The sequence below is a fragment of the Oncorhynchus gorbuscha genome, linkage group LG08 (assembly GCF_021184085.1).
Source record: "Oncorhynchus gorbuscha isolate QuinsamMale2020 ecotype Even-year linkage group LG08, OgorEven_v1.0, whole genome shotgun sequence".
Lineage (NCBI taxonomy): Eukaryota > Metazoa > Chordata > Actinopteri > Salmoniformes > Salmonidae > Oncorhynchus > Oncorhynchus gorbuscha.
The window spans coordinates 67,658,665-67,679,884 of NC_060180.1; the positions used below are offsets into that span (position 1 = coordinate 67,658,665).

The 21,220-nt window shown below is 45.9% G+C and overlaps 1 protein-coding gene across 1 annotated transcript in view; it reads right to left on the reverse strand.

The window, feature by feature from the left end:
* LOC124042087 (ephrin type-B receptor 3-like) overlaps positions 1–21,220 on the reverse strand; it is an 88,311-nt gene that overhangs the window by 23,868 nt on the left and 43,223 nt on the right. The window contains exons 10-11 of the mRNA XM_046360411.1: positions 20,834–20,956; positions 18,208–18,455 (exon numbers count right to left, since the gene is read on the reverse strand). Coding sequence (XP_046216367.1) covers positions 18,208–18,455; positions 20,834–20,956 — 371 coding nt within the window. The remainder of the gene's footprint in view (positions 1–18,207; positions 18,456–20,833; positions 20,957–21,220) is intronic.

Consider the following 21,220-nt stretch of genomic DNA (forward strand, 5'->3'; position numbering starts at 1 on the left):
AAGGTTATGCAGGTTATGCATTCCATCTAGACACAGACAACTCTACATACCTCGGCCTAAATGTCAGCGCCACAGGTAATGTACACAAAGCTGTGAATGAGGCAAGGCAAGAGGTGCCTTCTATACTCCATCAAAATAAACATTACGCTTCAAAGCCATACAATACTCCTTCCGTGGCCTCCAACTGCTCTTAAGTGCTAGTAAAACTAAATGCATGCTCTTCAAAAGATCGCTGCCCGCACCCGCCCGCCCGACTAGCATCACTACTCTGGATGGTTCTGACTTAGAATATGTGGACAACTATAAATACCTAGGTGTCTAGCTAGACTGTAAACTCTCCTTCCAGATTTACATTTAGCATCTACAATCCAAAGTTAAATCTAGAATCGGCTTCCTATTTTGCAACAAAGCCTCCTTCACTCATGCTGTCAAACTTACCCTCGTAAAACTGACTATCATACCGATCCTTGACTTCGGCAATGTAATTTACAAATTAGCCTCCAACACTCTACTCAGCAAATTGGATGCAGTCTATCACAGTGCCATCCGTTTTGTCACCAAAGCCCCATATACTACCCACCACTGTGACCTGTATGCTCTCGTTGGCTGGTCCTTGCTACATATTTGTCGCCAAACCCACTGGCTCCAGGTCATCTGGCATCCTTTCACTCCCTCCTCTCTACATTTTCCTCCTCTGTCTCTGCTGCTAAAGCCACTTTCTACCACGCTAAATTCCAAGCATCTGCCTCTAACCCTAGGAAGCTCTTTGCCACCTTCTCCTCCCTCCTGAATCCTCCGCCCCCTCCCCCCCCTCCTCCCTCTCTGCAGATGACTTCGTCAACCATTTTGAAAAGAAGGTCGACGACATCCGATCCTCGTTTGCTAAGTCAAACGACACCGCTGGTTCTGCTCACACTGCCCTACCCTGTGCTCTGACCTCTTTCTCCCCTCTCTCTCCAGATGAAATCTCGCGTCTTGTGACGGCCGGCCGCCCAACAACCTGCCCGCTTGACCCTATCCCCTCCTCTCTTCTCCAGACCATTTCCGGAGACCTTCTCCCTTACCTCACCTCGCTCATCAACTCATCCCTGACCGCTGGCTACGTCCCTTCCGTCTTCAAGAGAGCGAGAGTTGCACCCCTTCTGAAAAAACCTACACTCGATCCCTCCGATGTCAACAATTACAGACCAGTATCCCTTCTTTCTTTTCTCTCCAAAACTCTTGAACGTGCCGTCCTTGGCCAGCTCTCCCGCTATCTCTCTCTGAATGACCTTCTTGATCCAAATCAGTCAGGTTTCAAGACTAGTCATTCAACTGAGACTGCTCTCCTCTGTATCACGGAGGCGCTCCGCACTGCTAAAGCTAACTCTCTCTCCTCTGCTCTCATCCTTCTAGATCTATCGGCTGCCTTCGATACTGTGAACCATCAGATCCTCCTCTCCACCCTCTCCGAGTTGGGCATCTCCGGCGCGGCCCACGCTTGGATTGCGTCCTACCTGACAGGTCGCTCCTACCAGGTGGCGTGGCGAGAATCTGTCTCCTCACCACGCGCTCTCACCACTGGTGTCCCCCAGGGCTCTGTTCTTGGCCCTCTCCTATTCTCGCTATACACCAAGTCACTTGGCTCTGTCATAACCTCACATGGTCTCTCTTATCATTGCTATGCAGACGACACACAATTAATCTTCTCCTTTCCCCCTTCTGATGACCAGGTGGCGAATCGCATCTCTGCATGTCTGGCAGACATATCAGTGTGGATGTCGGATCACCACCTCAAGCTGAACCTCGGCAAGACGGAGCTGCTCTTCCTCCCGGGGAAGGACTGCCCGTTCCATGATCTCGCCATCACGGTTGACAACTCCATTGTGTCCTCCTCCCAGAGCGCCAAGAACCTTGGCGTGATCCTGGACAACACCCTGTCGTTCTCAACCAACATCAAGGCGGTGGCCCGTTCCTGTAGGTTCATGCTCTACAACATCCGCAGAGTACGACCCTGCCTCACACAGGAAGCGGCGCAGGTCCTAATCCAGGCACTTGTCATCTCCCGTCTGGATTACTGCAACTCGCTGTTGGCTGGGCTCCTGCCTGTGCCATTAAACCCCTTCAACTCATCCAGAACGCCGCAGCCCGTCTGGTGTTCAACCTTCCCAAGTTCTCTCACGTCACCCCGCTCCTCCGTTCTCTCCACTGGCTTCCAGTTGAAGCTCGCATCCGCTACAAGACCATGGTGCTTGCCTACGGAGCTGTGAGGGGAACGGCACCTCAGTACCTCCAGGCTCTGATCAGGCCCTACACCCAAACAAGGGCACTGCGTTCATCCACCTCTGGCCTGCTCGCCTCCCTACCACTGAGGAAGTACAGCTCCCGCTCAGCCCAGTCAAAACTGTTCGCTGCTCTGGCCCCCCCAATGGTGGAACAAACTCCCTCACGACGCCAGGACAGCGGAGTCAATCACCACCTTCCGGAGACACCTGAAACCCCACCTCTTTAAGGAATACCTAGGATAGGATAACTAATCCCTCTCACCCCCCCCCCCCTAAGTTTTAGATGCACTATTGTTAAGTGACTGTCCCACTGGATGTCATAAGGTGAATGCACCAATTTGTAAGTCGCTCTGGATAAGAGCGTCTGCTAAATGACTTAAATGTAAATGTAAATGTATAAGTCTTCATTCGGTATAGCTCCGCCTTATCTCAGCTCACTGGTCACCATAGCAACACCCACACGTAGCACGCGCTCCAGCAGATATATATCACTGGTCATCCCCAAAGCCATCACATACTTTGGCTGCCTTTCCTTCCAGTTCTCTGCTGCCAATGACTGGAACGAATTGCAAAAATCACTGATTTTAAGCGTCAGCTGTCAGAGCAGCTTACCGATTGCGGCAGCTGTACACAGCCCATCTGTAAATAGCCCATCCAACCAACTACCTACCTCATCCCCATATTTGTTTTTGTTTTTCTGAACACCAGTATTTCTACTTGCACATCCTCATCTGCACATTTATCACTCCAGTGTAAATTGCTGAATTGTAATCACTTCGCCACTATCATGATGTTGGCCTGGGGGTAGGTTTATGACCGTCATAAATACCTTTCCCCCCCTTTTTCCTCTCTCTACCCTACTGATGTTACATTTGCAAACACCTTGGTTAACATAGAGATTCTGGGAACATCAGAAGGTGGGGGGAAATGAACTACAGTGCCTTGCGAAAGTATTCGGCCAACTTGAACTTTGCGACCTTTTGCCACATTTCAGGCTTCAAACATAAAGATATAAAACTGTATTTTTTTGTGAAGAATCAACAACAAGTGGGACACAATCATGAAGTGGAATGACATTTATTGGATATTTAAAACTTTTTTAACAAATCAAAAACTGAAAAATTGGGCGTGCAAAATTATTCAGCCCCTTTACTTTCAGTGCAGCAAACTCTCTCCAGAACAATTTGTAAGTCGCTCTGGATAAGAGCGTCTGCTAAATGACTTAAATGTAATGTAAATGTAAGTTCAGTGAGGATCTCTGAATGATCCAATGTTGACCTAAATGACTAATGATGATAAATACAATCAACCTGTGTGTAATCAAGTCTCTGTATAAATGCACCTGCACTGTGATAGTCTCAGAGGTCCGTTAAAAGCGCAGAGGGCATCATGAAGAACAAGGAACACACCAGGCAGGTCCGAGATACTGTTGTGAAGAAGTTTAAAGCCGGATTTGGATACAAAAAGATTTCCCAAGCTTAAACATCCCAAGGAGCACTGTGCAAGCGATAATATTGAAATGGAAGGAGTATCAGACCACTGCAAATCTACCAAGACCTGGCCGTCCCTCTAAACTTTCAGCTCATACAAGGAGAAGACTGATCAGAGATGCAGCCAAGAGGTCCATGATCACTCTGGATGAACTGCAGAGATCTTACAGCTGAGGTGGGAGACTCTGTCCATAGGACAACAATCAGTCGTATATTGCACAAATCTGGCCTTTATGGAAGAGTGGCAAGAAGAAAGCCATTTCTTAAAGATATCCATAAAAAGTGTTGTTTAAAGTTTGCCACAAGCCACCTGGGAGACACACCAAACATGTGGAAGAAGGTGCTCTGGTCAGATGAAACCAAAATTGAACTTTTGATGGGAAGATGGATGGAGCCAAATACAGGGCCCTTCTGGAAGAAAACCTGATGGAGTCTGCAAAAGACCTGAGACTGGGACGGAGATTTGTCTTCCATCAAGACAATGATTCAAAACATAAAGCAAAATCTACAATGGAATGGTTCAAAAATAAACATATCCAGGTGTTAGAATGTCAAAGTCCAGACCTGAATCCAATTGAGAATCTGTGGAAAGAACTGAAAACTGCTGTTCACAAATGCTCTCCATCCAATCTCACTGAGCTCGAGCTGTTTTGCAAGGAGGAATGGGAAAAAATTTCAGTCTCTCGATGTGCAAAACTGATAGAGACATACCCCAAGTAATCGCAGCAAAAGGTGGCGCTACAAAGTATTAACTTAAAGGGGCTGAATAATTTTGCACGCCCAATTTTTCAGTTTTTGATTCGTTAAAAAAGTTTGAAATATCCAATAAATGTCGTTCCACTTCATGATTGTGTCCCACTTGTTGTTGATTCTTCACAAAAAAATACAGTTTTATATCTTTATGTTTGAAGCCTAAAATGTGGCAAAGTTCAAGGGGGCCGAATACTTTCGCAAGGCACTGTATATTCTGGTAATCTGACCAATTGAACATATGCGGTGGTACTTAATGAATATGATGTCAGTTCCGTTGTCATCTGAGACATTCTCATCAATGATAAGATGACATAAACTCTACAGTGGAAAGTATACACATCAGAGTTATCGGATTCACATGGAATTGTTGTTCAATTTAAATGTTTGAATATGAAATTATTCGTGATGGGATGAAATGTCATTTTGGCTTCTAAAATGTGAGAATTGGGTTTTTATAAGGTTAGGGCTCTGCTCAATCAGTGGCCCGCCCCTGTGAAGGGACATGGGCTATAAAACTTTTCAAACACGCCCTCCTCTCCCTTCCTATATAAAGCCTTGACGACAATATAACCTCCGGTTCCGAGGATGTGAGGACGACGGTCCGATGTCAAAATGGTTCAGATAATAACTACAGAAAGAAGCCAACATCAGTGTGAGCTTTGGTTGCGAATGGTATGAACTCTTATTCACTACAGAAGTGATGCCTCCTAGCCGTTGAGTTAGCAACAGCAGCTGCAAACGCAGGTTAAGAAGGAACAGACAGACTATCCCGTCTACCACACAACGATGTTACTACAACGTATTCAATTTACCAGCAGAGACATTCTTCAAAGGACATAGAACTCGGTTGGGCAACACGGCCTTCCATCTACCACCAACCTACCGAAGCGCAGCTCAGAGTAAATATTTATTGCATTTTCCTTTTCCAAATGGGCGGTAATTTAGAGTGCATAAGATACTGTATTTACGATAGCACAGCTTCTCCCTGTGTCCCTCAGTCTTCCTGCTCTTTCACTCAAACCCAGCCGCTTTTCTTTTGTGTAACCAGCTGTCATATCTGTTCCGCCCGCTAGGGATGTTTTCCTTTATGATGTAATTTGTAATCAAGTTATGATTAATTCTGTGTATGTGTAATTCTGTGTGATTAGTTAGGTATGTAGTAAATAAATCATTAAACCTAATTTTGTATTGCTGATTCAACTTGTTAGCCAGGGTTTGTGCAGATAACCAAGAATTTACAACTTTCAGATGAGACTGAATTAAGGTGAGGATTAATATTGACTGCTATTGATGTAAAATATTACTAGGTCTTTAAGAGTTATTCGGAAGATAACAGCTCTATAAATATTATTTCGTGGTGCCCCTTATCTCTAGTTATTTACATTTACATGATTAGCTCAATCAGGTAATATTAATTCTGGATAAATTATTTTATAGAATAGCATGTCATATCACTTAATCCGGCATAGACAAAGACACGACACCACTATTGGCCTATTTATTGCCTTACCTCCTTACTTCATTTGCACACACTGTATACAGATTTTTCTATTATGTGATTGACTGTTCATCCCATGTGTAATTCCATGTTGTTGTTTTTGTCGCACTGCTTTCCTTTATCTTGGCCAGGCCGCAGTTGTAAATGAGAATGTGTTCTCAACTGGCCTACCTGGTTAAATAAAGGTTAAATAAAAAATAAAATAAAAAAATTGACATACCAATTAGGATCTGGCTAAAAGTACTTGAATCAGTTATATAACCCATTGCCCTTTATGGCTGTGAGATCTGGGGTCTGCTCACCAACCAAGAATTCACAAAATGGGACACACAACAAATTGAGACTTTGCATGCAGAATTCTGCAAAAAATATCTTCAGTGTACAACGTAAAACACCAAATAATGCATGCAGAGCAGAATTAGGCCAATACCCACTAATGATCAAAATCCAGACAAGAGACGTTCAATTCTACAACCACCTAAAAGGAACCGATTCCCAAACCTTATGTAACAAAGCCATCACCTACAGAGAGATTAACCTGGAGAAGAGTCCCCTAAGCAAGCTGGTCTTCTCCCAAGAGAAGACAGGCTATATGCACACTGCCCACAAAATGAGGTGGAAACTGGGCTGCAATTCTTAACCTCCTGCCAAATGTATGACCATATTAGAGACACATACTTCCCTCAGATTACACAGACCTACAAAGAATTCAAAAACAAATATTTTTGATAAAATCCCATATCTATTGGGTGAAATACCACATTGTGCCATCACAGCAGCATTATTTGTGACCTGTTGCCACAAGAAAAGGGAAAACGCCATTGTAAATACAACACATATTTATATATTTTACTTTTTGTACTTCAACTATTTGCACATCATTACAATACTGTATATAGCCAAAATATGACACTTTCTTTGGCAATGTAAACATGTTTCCCTTGCCAATAAAGCCCTTTGAATTGTATTGAATTGAGAGAGGGAAGAGGGAGATAAAATCAGTCCGTAGGTCAGTCTGTCTACATAAGCATAAACCTACATAAGCCTACATAAGCATAAACCTACATAAGCCTACATAAACCTAAACTTACAAAAGTCTTCATAAACATAAAATGACATAAGTCTACATAAGCATAAACCTACATAAGCATAAACCTACATAAACCTATATAAACATAAACCTACATCAACATAAACCTACATAAACCTACATAAACATAAACCTACATAAACCTACATAAACATAAACCTACATAAACCTACATAAACATAAACCTACATAAACCTACATAAACCTACATAAGCATAAACCTAAATCAACATAAACCTACATAACCATAAACATACATAAACCTACATAAACATAAACCTACATAAACCTACATAAACATAAACCTACATCAACATAAACCTACATAAACCTACATAAACATAAACCTACATAAACCTACATAAACATAAACCTACATAAACCTACATAAACCTACATAAGCATAAACCTACATCAACATAAACCTACATAACCATAAACATACATAAACCTACATAAACATAAACCTACATAAACCTACATAAACATAAACCTACATCAACATAAACCTACATAAACCTACATAAACATAAACCTACATAAACCTACATAAACATAAGCCTACATAAACCTACATAAACATAAGCCTACATAAACCTACATAAACATAAGCCTACATAAACCTACATAAACATAAACCTACATAAACCTACATAAACATAAACCTACATAAACATAAACCTACATAAACATAAACCTACATAAACCTACATAAACATAAACCTACATAAACATAAGCCTACATAAACCTACATAAACATAAACCTACATAAACATAAACCTACATAAACCTACATAAACATAAACCTACATAAACCTACATAAGCATAAACCTACATAAGACTACTGTACATAAATATAAACATAAATAAACATAAACCTACATAGGTTAGGCCTACATAAACATAAACCTACATAAATATAAACCTACATAAGCATACATAAACATAAACCTACATAAGCCTTCGTAAACATAAACCTATATAAAGCTACATAAGCCTTCATAAACATAAACCTACATAAACATAATAAATATAAACCTATATAAACCTACATAAGCATAAACCTACATAAGCCTACATAAACATAAACCTACAAAAACATAAACCAACAAACAACTTCATAAACATAAGTCTACATAAACCTAAATAAGCCTACATTGACATAAAGCTACATAATCCTTCATAAACATAAACCTACATAAGACCACTTCACCACTAGGTCAGTCTACATAAACATAAACCTACATAAGCCTACATAAACATAAAATGACATAAGTCTACATAAGCATAAACCTACATAAGCCTACATAAACATAAACCTACATAAACATAAACCAACATACGCCTTCATAAACATATGTCTACATAAACCTAAATAAGTCTACATTGACATAAACCTACATAAGTCTTCATAAACATAAACCTACATAAACCTACTGTACATAAATATAAACCTACATAAACCTACATAAGCCTTCATAAACATAAACCTACATAGGCCTACATAAACATAAACCTACATAAATATAAACCTACATAAGCATAAACCTACATAAACCTACATAGGCCTACATAAACATAAACCTACATAAATATAAACCTACATAAACCTACATAAGCCTTCATAAACATAAACCTACATAAGCCTACTGTACATAAATATAAACATAAATAAACATAAACCTACATAAGCCTACATAGGCCTACATAAACATAAACCTACATAAATATAAACCTACATAAACATAAACCTACATAAACAGAAACCTACATAAACCTACATAAACCTAAACCTACATAAACATAATCCTACATAAACCTACATCAACATTGTCATGTTTGTCATTTATTATCATGTCTTGTCCCTGTGCTCCCCATTCTATTCGTTTCCCTCTGCTGGTCTTATTAGGTTCTTTCCCTCTTTCTATCCCTCTCTCTCCCCCTCCCTCTCTCACTCTCTCGCTCTCTCTTCTCTCTATCGTTCCGTTCCTGCTCCCAGCTGTTCCTATTCCCCTAATCATCATTTAGTCTTCCCACACCTGTTCCCGATCCTTTCCCCTGATTAGAGTCCCTATTTCTTCCTTTGTGTTCCGTTCCTGTCCTGTCGGTTCCTTGTTTAGAATTCACCGTGCTGTGATTGTGTATCGCCCTGTCCTGTCGTGTTTTTGCCTTCATCAGATGCTGCGTGTGAGCAGGTGTCTCTGTCAGCTACGGCCTGCGCCTACCCGAGCGACCTGCAGTCTGTGGCCGCTTCTCCTGTTATTCCCCTCTACAGACTAGAGGATTTCTGTTATTCCCTGTTTGGACATTTCCTGTTAAGGATTCAGGATTTGTCGTTTTCTGTTTGGACTTGAATAAACTCTGTTTCTGTTAAGTCGCTTTTGGGTCCTCTTTCACCTGCATGACAGAAGGAACCGACCAAGGAATGGACCCAGCGACTTCAGACGCTCGTTACACTGCCGTCAAGATCCAAGGAGCCATGCTCGGCAGACACGAGCAGGAATTGTCTGCTGCTCGCCATGCCGTGGAGAACCTGGCCACTCAGGTTTCCGACCTCTCTGGACAGTTCCAGAGTCTACGTCTCGTGCCACCTGTTACTTCCTGGCCTGCCGAGTCTCCAGAACCTAGGGTTAATAACCCACCTTGCTACTCCGGGCAGCCCACTGAGTGCCGCTCCTTTCTCACGCAGTGTGAGATTGTGTTCTCTCTCCAACCCAACACATACTCTAGAGAGAGCTCGGGTTGCTTACGTCATTTCACTCCTTACTGGCCGGGCTCGAGAATGGGGCACAGCTATCTGGGAGGCAAGGGCTGATTGCTCTAACAAGTTCCAGAACTTTAAAGAGGAGATGATTCGGGTTTTTGACCGTTCAGTTTTTGGTAGGGAGGCTTCTAGGGCCCTGGCTTCCTTATGCCAAGGTGAACGGTCCATAACGGATTATTCTATTGAGTTTCGCACTCTTGCTGCCTCTAGTGAGTGGAACGAGCCGGCGCTGCTCGCTCGTTTTCTGGAGGGACTCCACGCAGTGGTTAAGGATGAGATTCTCTCCCGGGAGGTTCCTTCAGATGTGGACTCTTTGATTGCTCTCGCCATCCGCATAGAACCGGGTAGATCTTCGTCACCGGGCTCGTGGAAGAGAGCTCGCATCAACGGTGTTTCCCTGCTCCGCATATCTCCCTCCTCTGGCTTTGAGACTGAGCCCATGCAGCTGGGAGGGATTCATCTCGACTAAGGAGAGGGAACGGAGGATCACCAACCGCCTGTGCCTCTATTGCGGAGTTGCTGGACATTTTGTTAATTCATGTCCAGTAAGAGGCCAGAGCCCATCAGTAAGCGGAGGGCTACTGGTGAGCGCTACTACTCAGGTCTCTTCATCTAGATCTTGTACTACTATGTCGGTCCATCTACGCTGGACCGGTTCGGGTGCTACATGCAGTGCCTTGATTGACTCTGGGGCTGAGGGTTGTTTCATGGACGAAGCATGGGTTCGGAAACATAACATTCCTTTCAGACCGTTAGACAAGCCTACGCCCATGTTTGCCTTAGATGGTAGTCATCTTCCCAGTATCAAATTTGAGACACTACCTTTAACTCTCACAGTATCTGGTAACCACAGTGAGACTATTTCTTTTTTGATTTTCCGTTCACCGTTTACACCTGTTGTTTTGGGTCATCCCTGGCTAGTATGTCATAATCCTTCTATTAATTGGTCTAGTAATTCTATCCTATCCTGGAACGTTTCTTGTCATGTGAAGTGTTTAATGTCTGCCATCCCTCCCGTTTCTTCTGTCCCTACTTCTCAGGAGGAACCTGGCGATTTGACAGGAGTGCCGGAGGAATATCATGATCTGCGCACGGTCTTCAGTCGGTCCCGAGCCAACTCCCTTCCTCCTCACCGGTCGTATGATTGTAGTATTGATCTCCTTCCGGGGACCACTCCTCCTCGAGGTAGACTATACTCTCTGTCGGCTCCCGAACGTAAGGCTCTCGAGGATTATTTGTCTGTGTCTCTTGACGCCGGTACCATAGTGCCTTCTTCTTCTCCCGGCCGGGGCGGGGTTCTTTTTGTTAAGAAGAAGGACGGTACTCTGCGCCCCTGCGTGGATTATCGAGGGCTGAATGACATAACGGTTAAGAATCGTTATCCGCTTCCCCTTATGTCATCAGCCTTCGAGATTCTGCAGGGAGCCAGGTGCTTTACTAAGTTGGACCTTCGTAACGCTTACCATCTCGTGCGCATCAGAGAGGGGGACGAGTGGAAAACGGCGTTTAACACTCCGTTAGGGCATTTTGAGTACCGGGTTCTGCCGTTCGGTCTCGCCAATGCGCCAGCTGTTTTTCAGGCATTAGTTAATGATGTTCTGAGAGACATGCTGAACATCTTTGTTTTTGTCTATCTTGACGATATCCTGATTTTTCTCCGTCACTCGAGATTCATGTTCAGCACGTTCGTACAGCGCCTTTTAGAGAATTGTCTCTACGTAAAGGCTGAGAAGTGCTCTTTTCATGTCTCCTGCGTTACTTTTCTCGGTTCCGTTATTTCCGCTGAAGGCATTCAGATGGATTCCGCTAAGGTCCAAGCTGTCAGTGATTGGCCCGTTCCAAGGTCACGTGTGAGTTGCAGCGCTTTTTAGGTTTCGCTAATTTCTATCGTTTCATTCGTAATTTCGGTCAAGTTGCTGCCCCTCTCACAGCTCTTACTTCTGTCAAGACGTGTTTTAAGTGGTCCGGTTCCGCCAGGAGCTTTTGATCTTCTAAAAGAACGTTTTACGTCCGCTCCTATCCTCGTTACTCCTGACGTCACTAGACAATTCATTGTCGAGGTTGACGCTTCAGAGGTAGGCGTGGGAGCCATTCTATCCCAGCGCTTCCAGTCTGACGATAAGGTTCATCCTTGCGCTTATTTTCTCATCGCCTGTCGCCATCTGAGCGCAACTATGATGTGGGTAACCGTGAACTGCTCGCCATCCGCTTAGCCCTAGGCGAATGGCGACAGTGGTTGGAGGGCGACCGTTCCTTTTGTCGTTTGGACAGACCATAAGAACCTTGAGTACATCCGTTCTGCCAAACGACTTAATGCCCGTCAAGCTCGTTGAGCGTTGTTTTTCGCTCGTTTCGAGTTTGTGATTTCTTACCGTCCGGGTAGCAAGAACACCAAGCCTGATGCCTTATCCCGTCTGTTTAGTTCTTCTGTGGCTTCTACTGATCCCGAGGGGATTCTTCCTTATGGGCGTGTTGTCGGGTTAACAGTCTGGGGAATTGAAAGACAGGTTAAGCAAGCACTCACGCACACTGCGTCGCCGCGCTTGTCCTAGTAACCTCCTTTTCGTTCCTGTTTCCACTCGTCTGGCTGTTCTTCAGTGGGCTCACTCTGCCAAGTTAGCTGGTCATCCCGGTGTTCGAGGCACTCTTGCGTCTATTCGCCAGCGCTTTTGGTGGCCGACTCAGGAGCGTGACACGCGCCGTTTCGTGGCTGCTTGTTCGGACTGCGCGCAGACTAAGTCGGGTAACTCTCCTCCTGCCGGTCGTCTCAGACCGCTCCCCATTCCTTAACCATGGTCTCACATCGCCTTAGACTTCATTACCGGTCTGCCTTTGTCTGCGGGGAAGACTGTGAGAGCCGCCAATAAACGCAGGATTAAGAGTCCAAGGTATTGTTGCGGCCAGAGAGTGTGGCTTTCCACTCGCAACCTTCCTCTTACGACAGCTTCTCGTAAGTTGACTCCGCGGTTCATTGGTCCGTTCCGTGTCTCCCAGGTCGTCAATCCTGTCGCTGTGCGACTGCTTCTTCCGCGACATCTTCGTCGCGTCCATCCTGTCTTCCATGTCTCCTGTGTTAAGCCCTTTCTTCGCACCCCCGTTCGTCTTCCCTCCCCCTCCCGTCCTTGTCGAGAGCGCACCTATTTACAAGGTACATAAGATCATGGACATGCGTTCTCGGGGACGGGGTCACCAATACTTAGTGGATTGGGAGGGTTACGGTCCTGAGGAGAGGAGTTGGGTTCCGTCTCGGGACGTGCTGGACCGTTCACTCATCGATGATTTCCTCCGTTGCCGCCAGGATTCCTCCTCGAGTGCGCCAGGAGCGCTCGGTGAGTGGGGGGTACTGTCATGTTTGTCATTTATTATCATGTCTTGTCCCTGTGCTCCCCATTCTATTCGTTTCCCTCTGCTGGTCTTATTAGGTTCTTTCCCTCTTTCTATCCCTCTCTCTCCCCCTCCCTCTCTCACTCTCTCGCTCTCTCTTCTCTCTATCGTTCCGTTCCTGCTCCCAGCTGTTCCTATTCCCCTAATCATCATTTAGTCTTCCCACACCTGTTCCCGATCCTTTCCCCTGATTAGAGTCCCTATTTCTTCCTTTGTGTTCCGTTCCTGTCCTGTCGGTTCCTTGTTTAGAATTCACCGTGCTGTGATTGTGTATCGCCCTGTCCTGTCGTGTTTTTGCCTTCATCAGATGCTGCGTGTGAGCAGGTGTCTCTGTCAGCTACGGCCTGCGCCTACCCGAAGCGACCTGCAGTCTGTGGCCGCTTCTCCTGTTATTCCCCTCTACAGACTAGAGGATTTCTGTTATTCCCTGTTTGGACATTTCCTGTTAAGGATTCAGGATTTGTCGTTTTCTGTTTGGACTTGAATAAACTCTGTTTCTGTTAAGTCGCTTTTGGGTCCTCTTTCACCTGCATGACAAACATAAACCTACATAAACCTACATAAGACTACTGTACATAAATATAAACATAAATAAACATAAACCTACATAGGTTAGGCCTACATAAACATAAACCTACATAAGCCTTCGTAAACATAAACCTATATAAACCTACATAAGCCTTCATAAACATAAACCTACATAAACATAATAAATATAAACCTATATAAATCTACATAAACATAACATATGGCATAACTATCCACGACTGGTTCTGTCAGTCTGCAACAGATTACCATGTGTCTGATCCCATCTAATGAGTCATTTAAATATTTAATAGTTAAAGGTGTGTGTGTGTGTGTGTGTGTGTGTGTGTGTGTGTGTGTGTGTGTGTGTGTGTGTGTGTGTGTGTGTGTGTGTGTGTGTGTGTGTGTGTGTGTGTGTGTGTGTGTGTGTGTGTGTGTGTGTGTGTGTGTGTGTGTGTGTGTGTGTGTGTGTGTGTGTGTGTGTGTGTGTGTGTGTGTGTGTTGCTACAGCATGAAAGTGAATAGGACAGTCCACTGATAATTAGTTACAGTTAGAATTAAATTATCTTTTCCCAGAATGACTAGAGGTTCGACCTTTCTCTGCTTATCCAGTCTTGACTGAAATTAATTAAGCATTGAGTTGATGGGAACCAAGCTACCACTCACAACACCTCCATAGAATTAGAATAACTAGAATGGAAAATCATGTCTCCTTGACTTGAAGCAGGTTGACATTTATTGTCATGAATCTTGCCGTGGAGGCCAACCTGAGCGATGTCCGCTAGATGGGCCAGCTGCAAAGTAAAATTGGCAAAATCGTAAAAATGAATGCAAACAAAAATGTTTAGGTTAGGGTTAGGTTAATCTAAGGTTAGGGTTAGGCTTTAGGGTTAACAGTGGGTTAAGGTTAGGTTTAAAATCCGATTTTTATGACTTTGCGGCTGTGCCAGCTAGTGACCACTCTACAGAGCTGCCTCCAGTACATGAGTCATTCAAATAAATGCCAACCTTCTGACTTGAATGGGGATGTTCGTTGTAATGATTCTATTTTTATAAACAGCTCCATAATCAGTCCCATTTCTCATTAGTTTTGTGACGGCATACTTCCCATGTCTCAAGGAGCCTGGAAATCAAGGTTTATTTGTCATGAAGTCAGGAGGGTTAGATTCCCAACGTGCCGTAGATTCCCAACGTGCCGTAGATTCCCAACGTGCCGTAGATTCCCAACGTGCCGTAGATTCCCAACGTGCCGTAGATTCCCAACGTGCCGTAGATTCCCAACGTGCCATAGATTCCCAACGTGCCGTAGATTCCCAACGTGCCGTAGATTCCCAAGTATCTAAACATACTGCTTTGTTCTTTACGCATGAATGGAGTTTGACATTAAAACACATCTGGATGGGTATGTTAACAACATGAATCATCAGAGGGGGAACTCAGGGGGGCAACTTTCACATTTTGAAATTGTCTCCCTCAGTTTTATCATTGGAATGTGATACAAAACGAGGCAACGGTGTGCTTTGGGACCATGCGGACGCCCCCGAGCGGTCGGGTAAGCTGTTTGGAGTGTTTATCTGACTGGATTTAAATGAATAAAAAATAAATACAAATATGCCCCCCCCCCCCACACACACCCTAACACCAAAGTTGCACCCCTGTGATTCATAACAAGGCTGGGTGGCAAGGAAACAAAACCCTAAGTAGATGTACCTTCTTTAGGAAAACAGCTCTAATGTTGGAAACAAACATCATTATGTTGTCGTCCAGAGTCACATTTATTTATTTTACAAGCTATAGCACAACAGCACAGTTTGGTCTGTTTTGTGTTTTCATTTTTGCCATGGAAAATATATCCCAATGCTGGTATCGTCACAGCCCTAATGCATTGGAGGCATAGATGGATAGGACAGTCCTGCTTAGGAGTGTGTGTTTGTGTTTATGAGGGCAAATGTGTTTCTTGTTGTTATGCATGTGTTATGTGTGTTCACATGTGTTATGTGCGTTCACATGTGTTATGTGTGTTCACATGTGTTATGTGCGTTCACATGTGTTATGTGCGTTCACATGTGTTATGTGCGTTTACATGTGTTATGTGCGTTTACATGTGTTATGTGCGTTCACATGTGTTATGTGCGTTTACATGTGTTATGTGCGTTCACATGTGTTATGTGTGTTCACATGTGTTATGTGCGTTCACATGTGTTATGTGTGTTCACATGTGTTATGTGCGTTCACATGTGTTATGTGCGTTCACATGTGTTATGTGCGTTCACATGTGTTATGTGCGTTCACAAGAGTACATGTGTGTAGTTCTGCCTGCATTCCAGAGCCAGGCACCGTAGTTTGACGGGACATCACTAGATCACTGAAGTGTGTATCTATGAGTCACACACACAAACACACACAAATGTAGCTGGATGGACATCTGACTGACAGGAGTGTGTGAGAAGGAGTGAGAGGATGAGCTTGAGTCACGAGATGAGCTTGAGTTTGAGTCACGAGAGATGAAATGAAATGAGATTAAATGAAATTAGATGAATTGAGATGAGATGAAATGAACCAAGGAGGGTTATGGACATTGCTCTGTACTTTATGATCGTAAATCTATCCAATAAGAGAGATTATTTGTATATATTAACGTTATACACCATTTTAATTTTTTTATTTAACCTTTAACTAGGCAAGTCAGTTCTTATTTACAATGACGGCCTACCAAAAGGCAAAAGGCCTCCTGCGGGGACGGGGGCTGGGATTAAAAATATATATAGGACAACATTGGACTGTAATAATCTGAGTTAACTGTTACAGAAAGGACAGGAGCTACTGCATAACTACACAGAGATTAAGCGATTCCATATTATAAACTGGGTGGTTCCAGCCCTGAAAGCTGATTGGCTGACAGCCGTGGTACATCAGACCATATACCACGGGTATGACAAAACATTGATTTTTACTGCTCTATTTACGTTATTTCACCTTTATTTAACCAGGTAGGCTAGTTGAGAACAAGTTATCATTTGCAACTGCGACCTGGCCAAGATAAAGCAAAGCAGTTCGACACATACAACAACACAGAGTGACACATGGAATAAACAAACATACAATCAATAATACAGTAGACAAATCTATATACAGCATGTGCAAATGAGGTAGGATAAGAGAGGTAAGGCAATAAATAGGCCATGGTGGTGAAGTAATTACAATATACCAATTAAACACTGGGATGGTAGGATGTGCAGATGATGAATGTGCAAGTAGAGATACTGGGGTGCAAAGGAGCAAGCTAAATAAATAAATACAGTATGGAGATGAGGTAGATTGGATGGGCTATTTACAGATGAGCTATGTACAGGTGCAGTGATCTGTGAGCTGCTCTGATAGCTGGTCCTTAAAGCTAGTGAGGGAGCTAAGAGTCTCCAGCTTCAGTGATTTTTGCAGTTCGTTCCACTCATTGGCAGCAGAGAACTGGAAGGTAAGGCGGACAAAGTAAGAATTGGCTTTGGGGGTGACCAGTGAGATATACCTGCTGGAGCGTGTGCTACGGGTGGGTGCTGCTATGGTGACCAGTGAGCTGCGATAAGGCGGGATAGCAATAATAGCAATAAGGCACTTAGGGGGTTTGTGATATACAGTCAATATACCACGGCTAAGGGCTGTATCCAGAACAGCCCTTAAGCCCTCAGCCGTGGTATATTGGCAATATACCACACCCCCTGGTGCCTTATTGCTTAAGTATGACAACCTATGAATGGACTTGAACAGTGCGCCATTCTCGTAAGAGCTCATCGAGGTTAATTAACTCTTACTGAGTGAGAGAGAATTACTGTGTGAGTGCACTGCCTATTGCCTACTGTAGGAATCATGTAATAGAACTCTTTAGGTTGTAGAAGTTCTGTACTTCCCCCATCAGTGTCCACTGTCCTGTAGGAGGTGGTGTGTGTCCTTGTCCCCAGGCTTTTGTGTAGTAATATAATAATATACATTTTATGTCATTTAGCAGACGCTTTTATCCAAAGCAACTTAAAGGGATGCGTGCATACATTTGATTTATGGGTGGTCACAGGAATCAAACCCACAACCCTGGTGTTGCAAGCACCATGCTCTACCAACTGAGCTACAGAGGTCCACATGCAGTCCAGTAAAATATGGTTTTGTACAGCTGAATTCCTATCAGTCAGCGATGTGTCTGACTATGCATGTCTCTGGATTTTCAACAGCACAACTCCTGTCACTATTGGTCAGAGGTATTATGAACGGTTCAGCGTATCGCCATAACTGGTGTGTGTGCGGTACGACTCTAAGCATTACTGGTGTGTAGGTGGTGGTATGTGTGATTATGTGTGACTCCAGGTTTTTATGAAGTACGGTAGAATCGATATCAATTCAAATGTATCATGTACAATTCCGCACATCATCGCAACTGTCAGCATCACTCACCCTGAGGAAGGAGTCCAGTGCCCCGTTCTCCATGAACTCGGTGATGATGAGCACGGGGCAGCTGCGGGTCAGCACGCCCTCCAGCCGGATCACGTTGGGGTGGTCAAACTGGCCCATGATTGACGCTTCGCCAAGGAAGTCCCGCCTCTGGCGCTCTGTGTAGCCTGCCTTCAGTGTCTTAATGGCCACCACCGCCTCACGGCGCCCGGGCTGCTTCAGGCGTCCGCGGCACACCTCCCCAAACTCACCTGGGTGGAGGGTTGGGGGGAAGGGGGGTGGGGAAGAGGGTGTGAGGGTTGGGAAGGGGGAGGGAAGTGAAGTGAAGGAAGAGGGAGGAGAGAGAGGGGAGTGGAGGAAGAGGGAGGAGGGAGAGGGGGGAGTGGAGGAAGAGAGAGAGGGGAGGGAGGAAGAGGGAGGAGGGAGAGGGGAGTGGAGGAAGAGGGAGGAGGTAGTGGAGGAAGAGAGAGGAGAGAGAGAGGGGAGTGGAGGAAGAGGGAGGAGGGAGAGGGCAGTGGAGGAAGAGGGAGGAGGGAGTGGAGGAAGAGAGAGGAGGGAGAGAGGGGAGTGGAGGAAGAGAGAGGAGAGAGAGGGGAGTGGAGGAAGAGGGAGGAGGAGTGGAGGAAGGGAGAGAGGGGAGTGGAGGAAGAGAGAGGAGAGAAAGGGGAGTGGAGGAAGAGGGAGGAGGGAGAGGGCAGTGGAGGAAGAGGGAGGAGGGAGAGAGGGGAGTGGAGGAAGAGGGAGAGAGGGGAGTGGGGGAAGAGGGGAAAGAGGAGGAGGAGGAGTGAGGGAGAGGGAGGGAGCATTACTGGTTGAACCGAAGAGGAGGAAGAAGAGGAGGAGGAAGAGGAGGAGGAACTCTAGAAATATAGGAGTGAAAGGAAGAAGGAGATTGTAAAAGAGCGAGGGATGGGGGTTGAGCTGTGTAGGAGAGAGTGAATGAGGAAGGTAGGAAAAGAGAGAGACAGGAAACTTAGGGGTCTGAGAGGTTGGGGAGGGATGGAGAGAAGGAAAGATCATCCCGTGACCGGGAGTGGAGCCTGGGACCGGTGGAGGGGGAGAGGGAACGGATGAGGAGCCTGGGAGTTTTGGTGCCTTGGTAAAAAGTTGTGTGTTTATAAAGGAGAAGAGAGAAAGAGGAAGAGAAATAAAGGGACATATGGTTCAGGGTGAAGTCAGGAGAAAGAACACATGCTCTCGGAGAAGAAACAGCAAACTAGCTGGATGACAGAAGAAGTTGTTTCACTGACACCTCCCCCCACACCTCCCCCTCACACCTCCCCTCCACACCTCCCTTCCATACCTAATCCTCACACCTACTCCCCCACCTCCCCCTCACACCTCCCTTCCACACCTACTCCCCACACCTCCCTTCCACACCTCCCCCTCACTTCTCCCTTCACACCTACCTCTCCACACCTCCCCACCTCCTCCACACTTCTCCTCTCCCCGCCTACCCTCCACACCTCCCTCTCCATACCTACTCTCCACACTCCCTTCTACAACTCCCCCTCACATCTCCTCCCACACATACCCTCCACACCTCCACAACACGCCTCCTCTCCACACCTACCTTCCACACCTACTCAACACGCCTCCTCTCCACGCCTACTATCCACACCTACCCTCACACCTCCCTTCCACACCTCCCTTCCACACCTCCCTTCCACACCTAATCCTCACACCTACTCTCCACACCTCCCCCCCACACCTCCCCTCCATGCCTCCCCTCCACACCTCCCCCACGCCTCAACCTCCACGCCTCCCCTTCACACCTACTCTCCACGCCTCCCCTCTACACCTACCATCCACACCTCCTCTCCCCCACACCTCCCCTCCACACCCCCACACCACCCCCACCCCCACACCTCCCCTACACATCCCCCCACACCACCCCCACATCTCCCCTACACATCCCCCCACACCTCCTCTCCACACCTCCCCCTACACATCCTCCCACACCACCCCCACACCTCCCCTACACATCCCCCCACACCACCCCCACACCTCCTCTCCACACCTCCTCTCCACACCTCCCCTACACATCCCCCCACACCTCCTCTCCACACCTCCTCTTCACACCTCCCCTACACATCCCCCCACACCTCCTCTCCACACCTCCCCTACACATCCTCCCACACCACCCCCACACCTCCCCTACACATCCCCCACACCTCCCCCACACCTCCCCCACACCTCCTCTCCACACCTCCTCTCCACACCTCCCCTACACATCCCCCCACACCTCCTCTCCATACCTCCCCCTACACATCCTCCCACACCACCCCCACACCTCCCCTACACATCCCCCCACACCTCCCCCACACCTCCTCTCCACACCTCCCCCTACACATCCCCCAGACCTCCCCCACACCTCCCCCACACCTCCTCTCCACACCTCCTCTCCACACCTCCCCCAACAACCCTTTTGCCCCTTTCCACCCAACACACATCTTGTTCAACCAACAACCCACCCCAACATCACCCACTCCCCTAAACACACAGCTATCCCAAAACATCTCTCCATCTTCACAAATACACCCCCCCCTACCACCAAACACAAAATCCACTCCCTCCCAAAACCCTGCCCTCTGAACACCGCACTTCAACACCTAGCTATGTTGGTTACCTGCACCAATGACCTCCTCAATCTTCACACACGAGATGTCAATCTCCTTGGCAAACTCATGGACTGCCTCATTGGGGTCCTCGTAAGTGAACGGGTCAATGTACACCTTCACCCCAGGAGAAACTGCAGAGATGAAGGGAGGGATGCATCAGATGTTCTTCAATATACACATTCATCAGATATTCATGACACTGTCTGCACTCACAACATGCACGCACACAAACCCCAACACACAAACCCCTCCCCCAACACACACACACACAACCCCTCCCCCAACACACACACACACACAACCCCCTCCCCCAACACACATACACACAACCCCCTCCCCCAACAGACACACACACACACACACACACACACACACACACACACACACACACACAC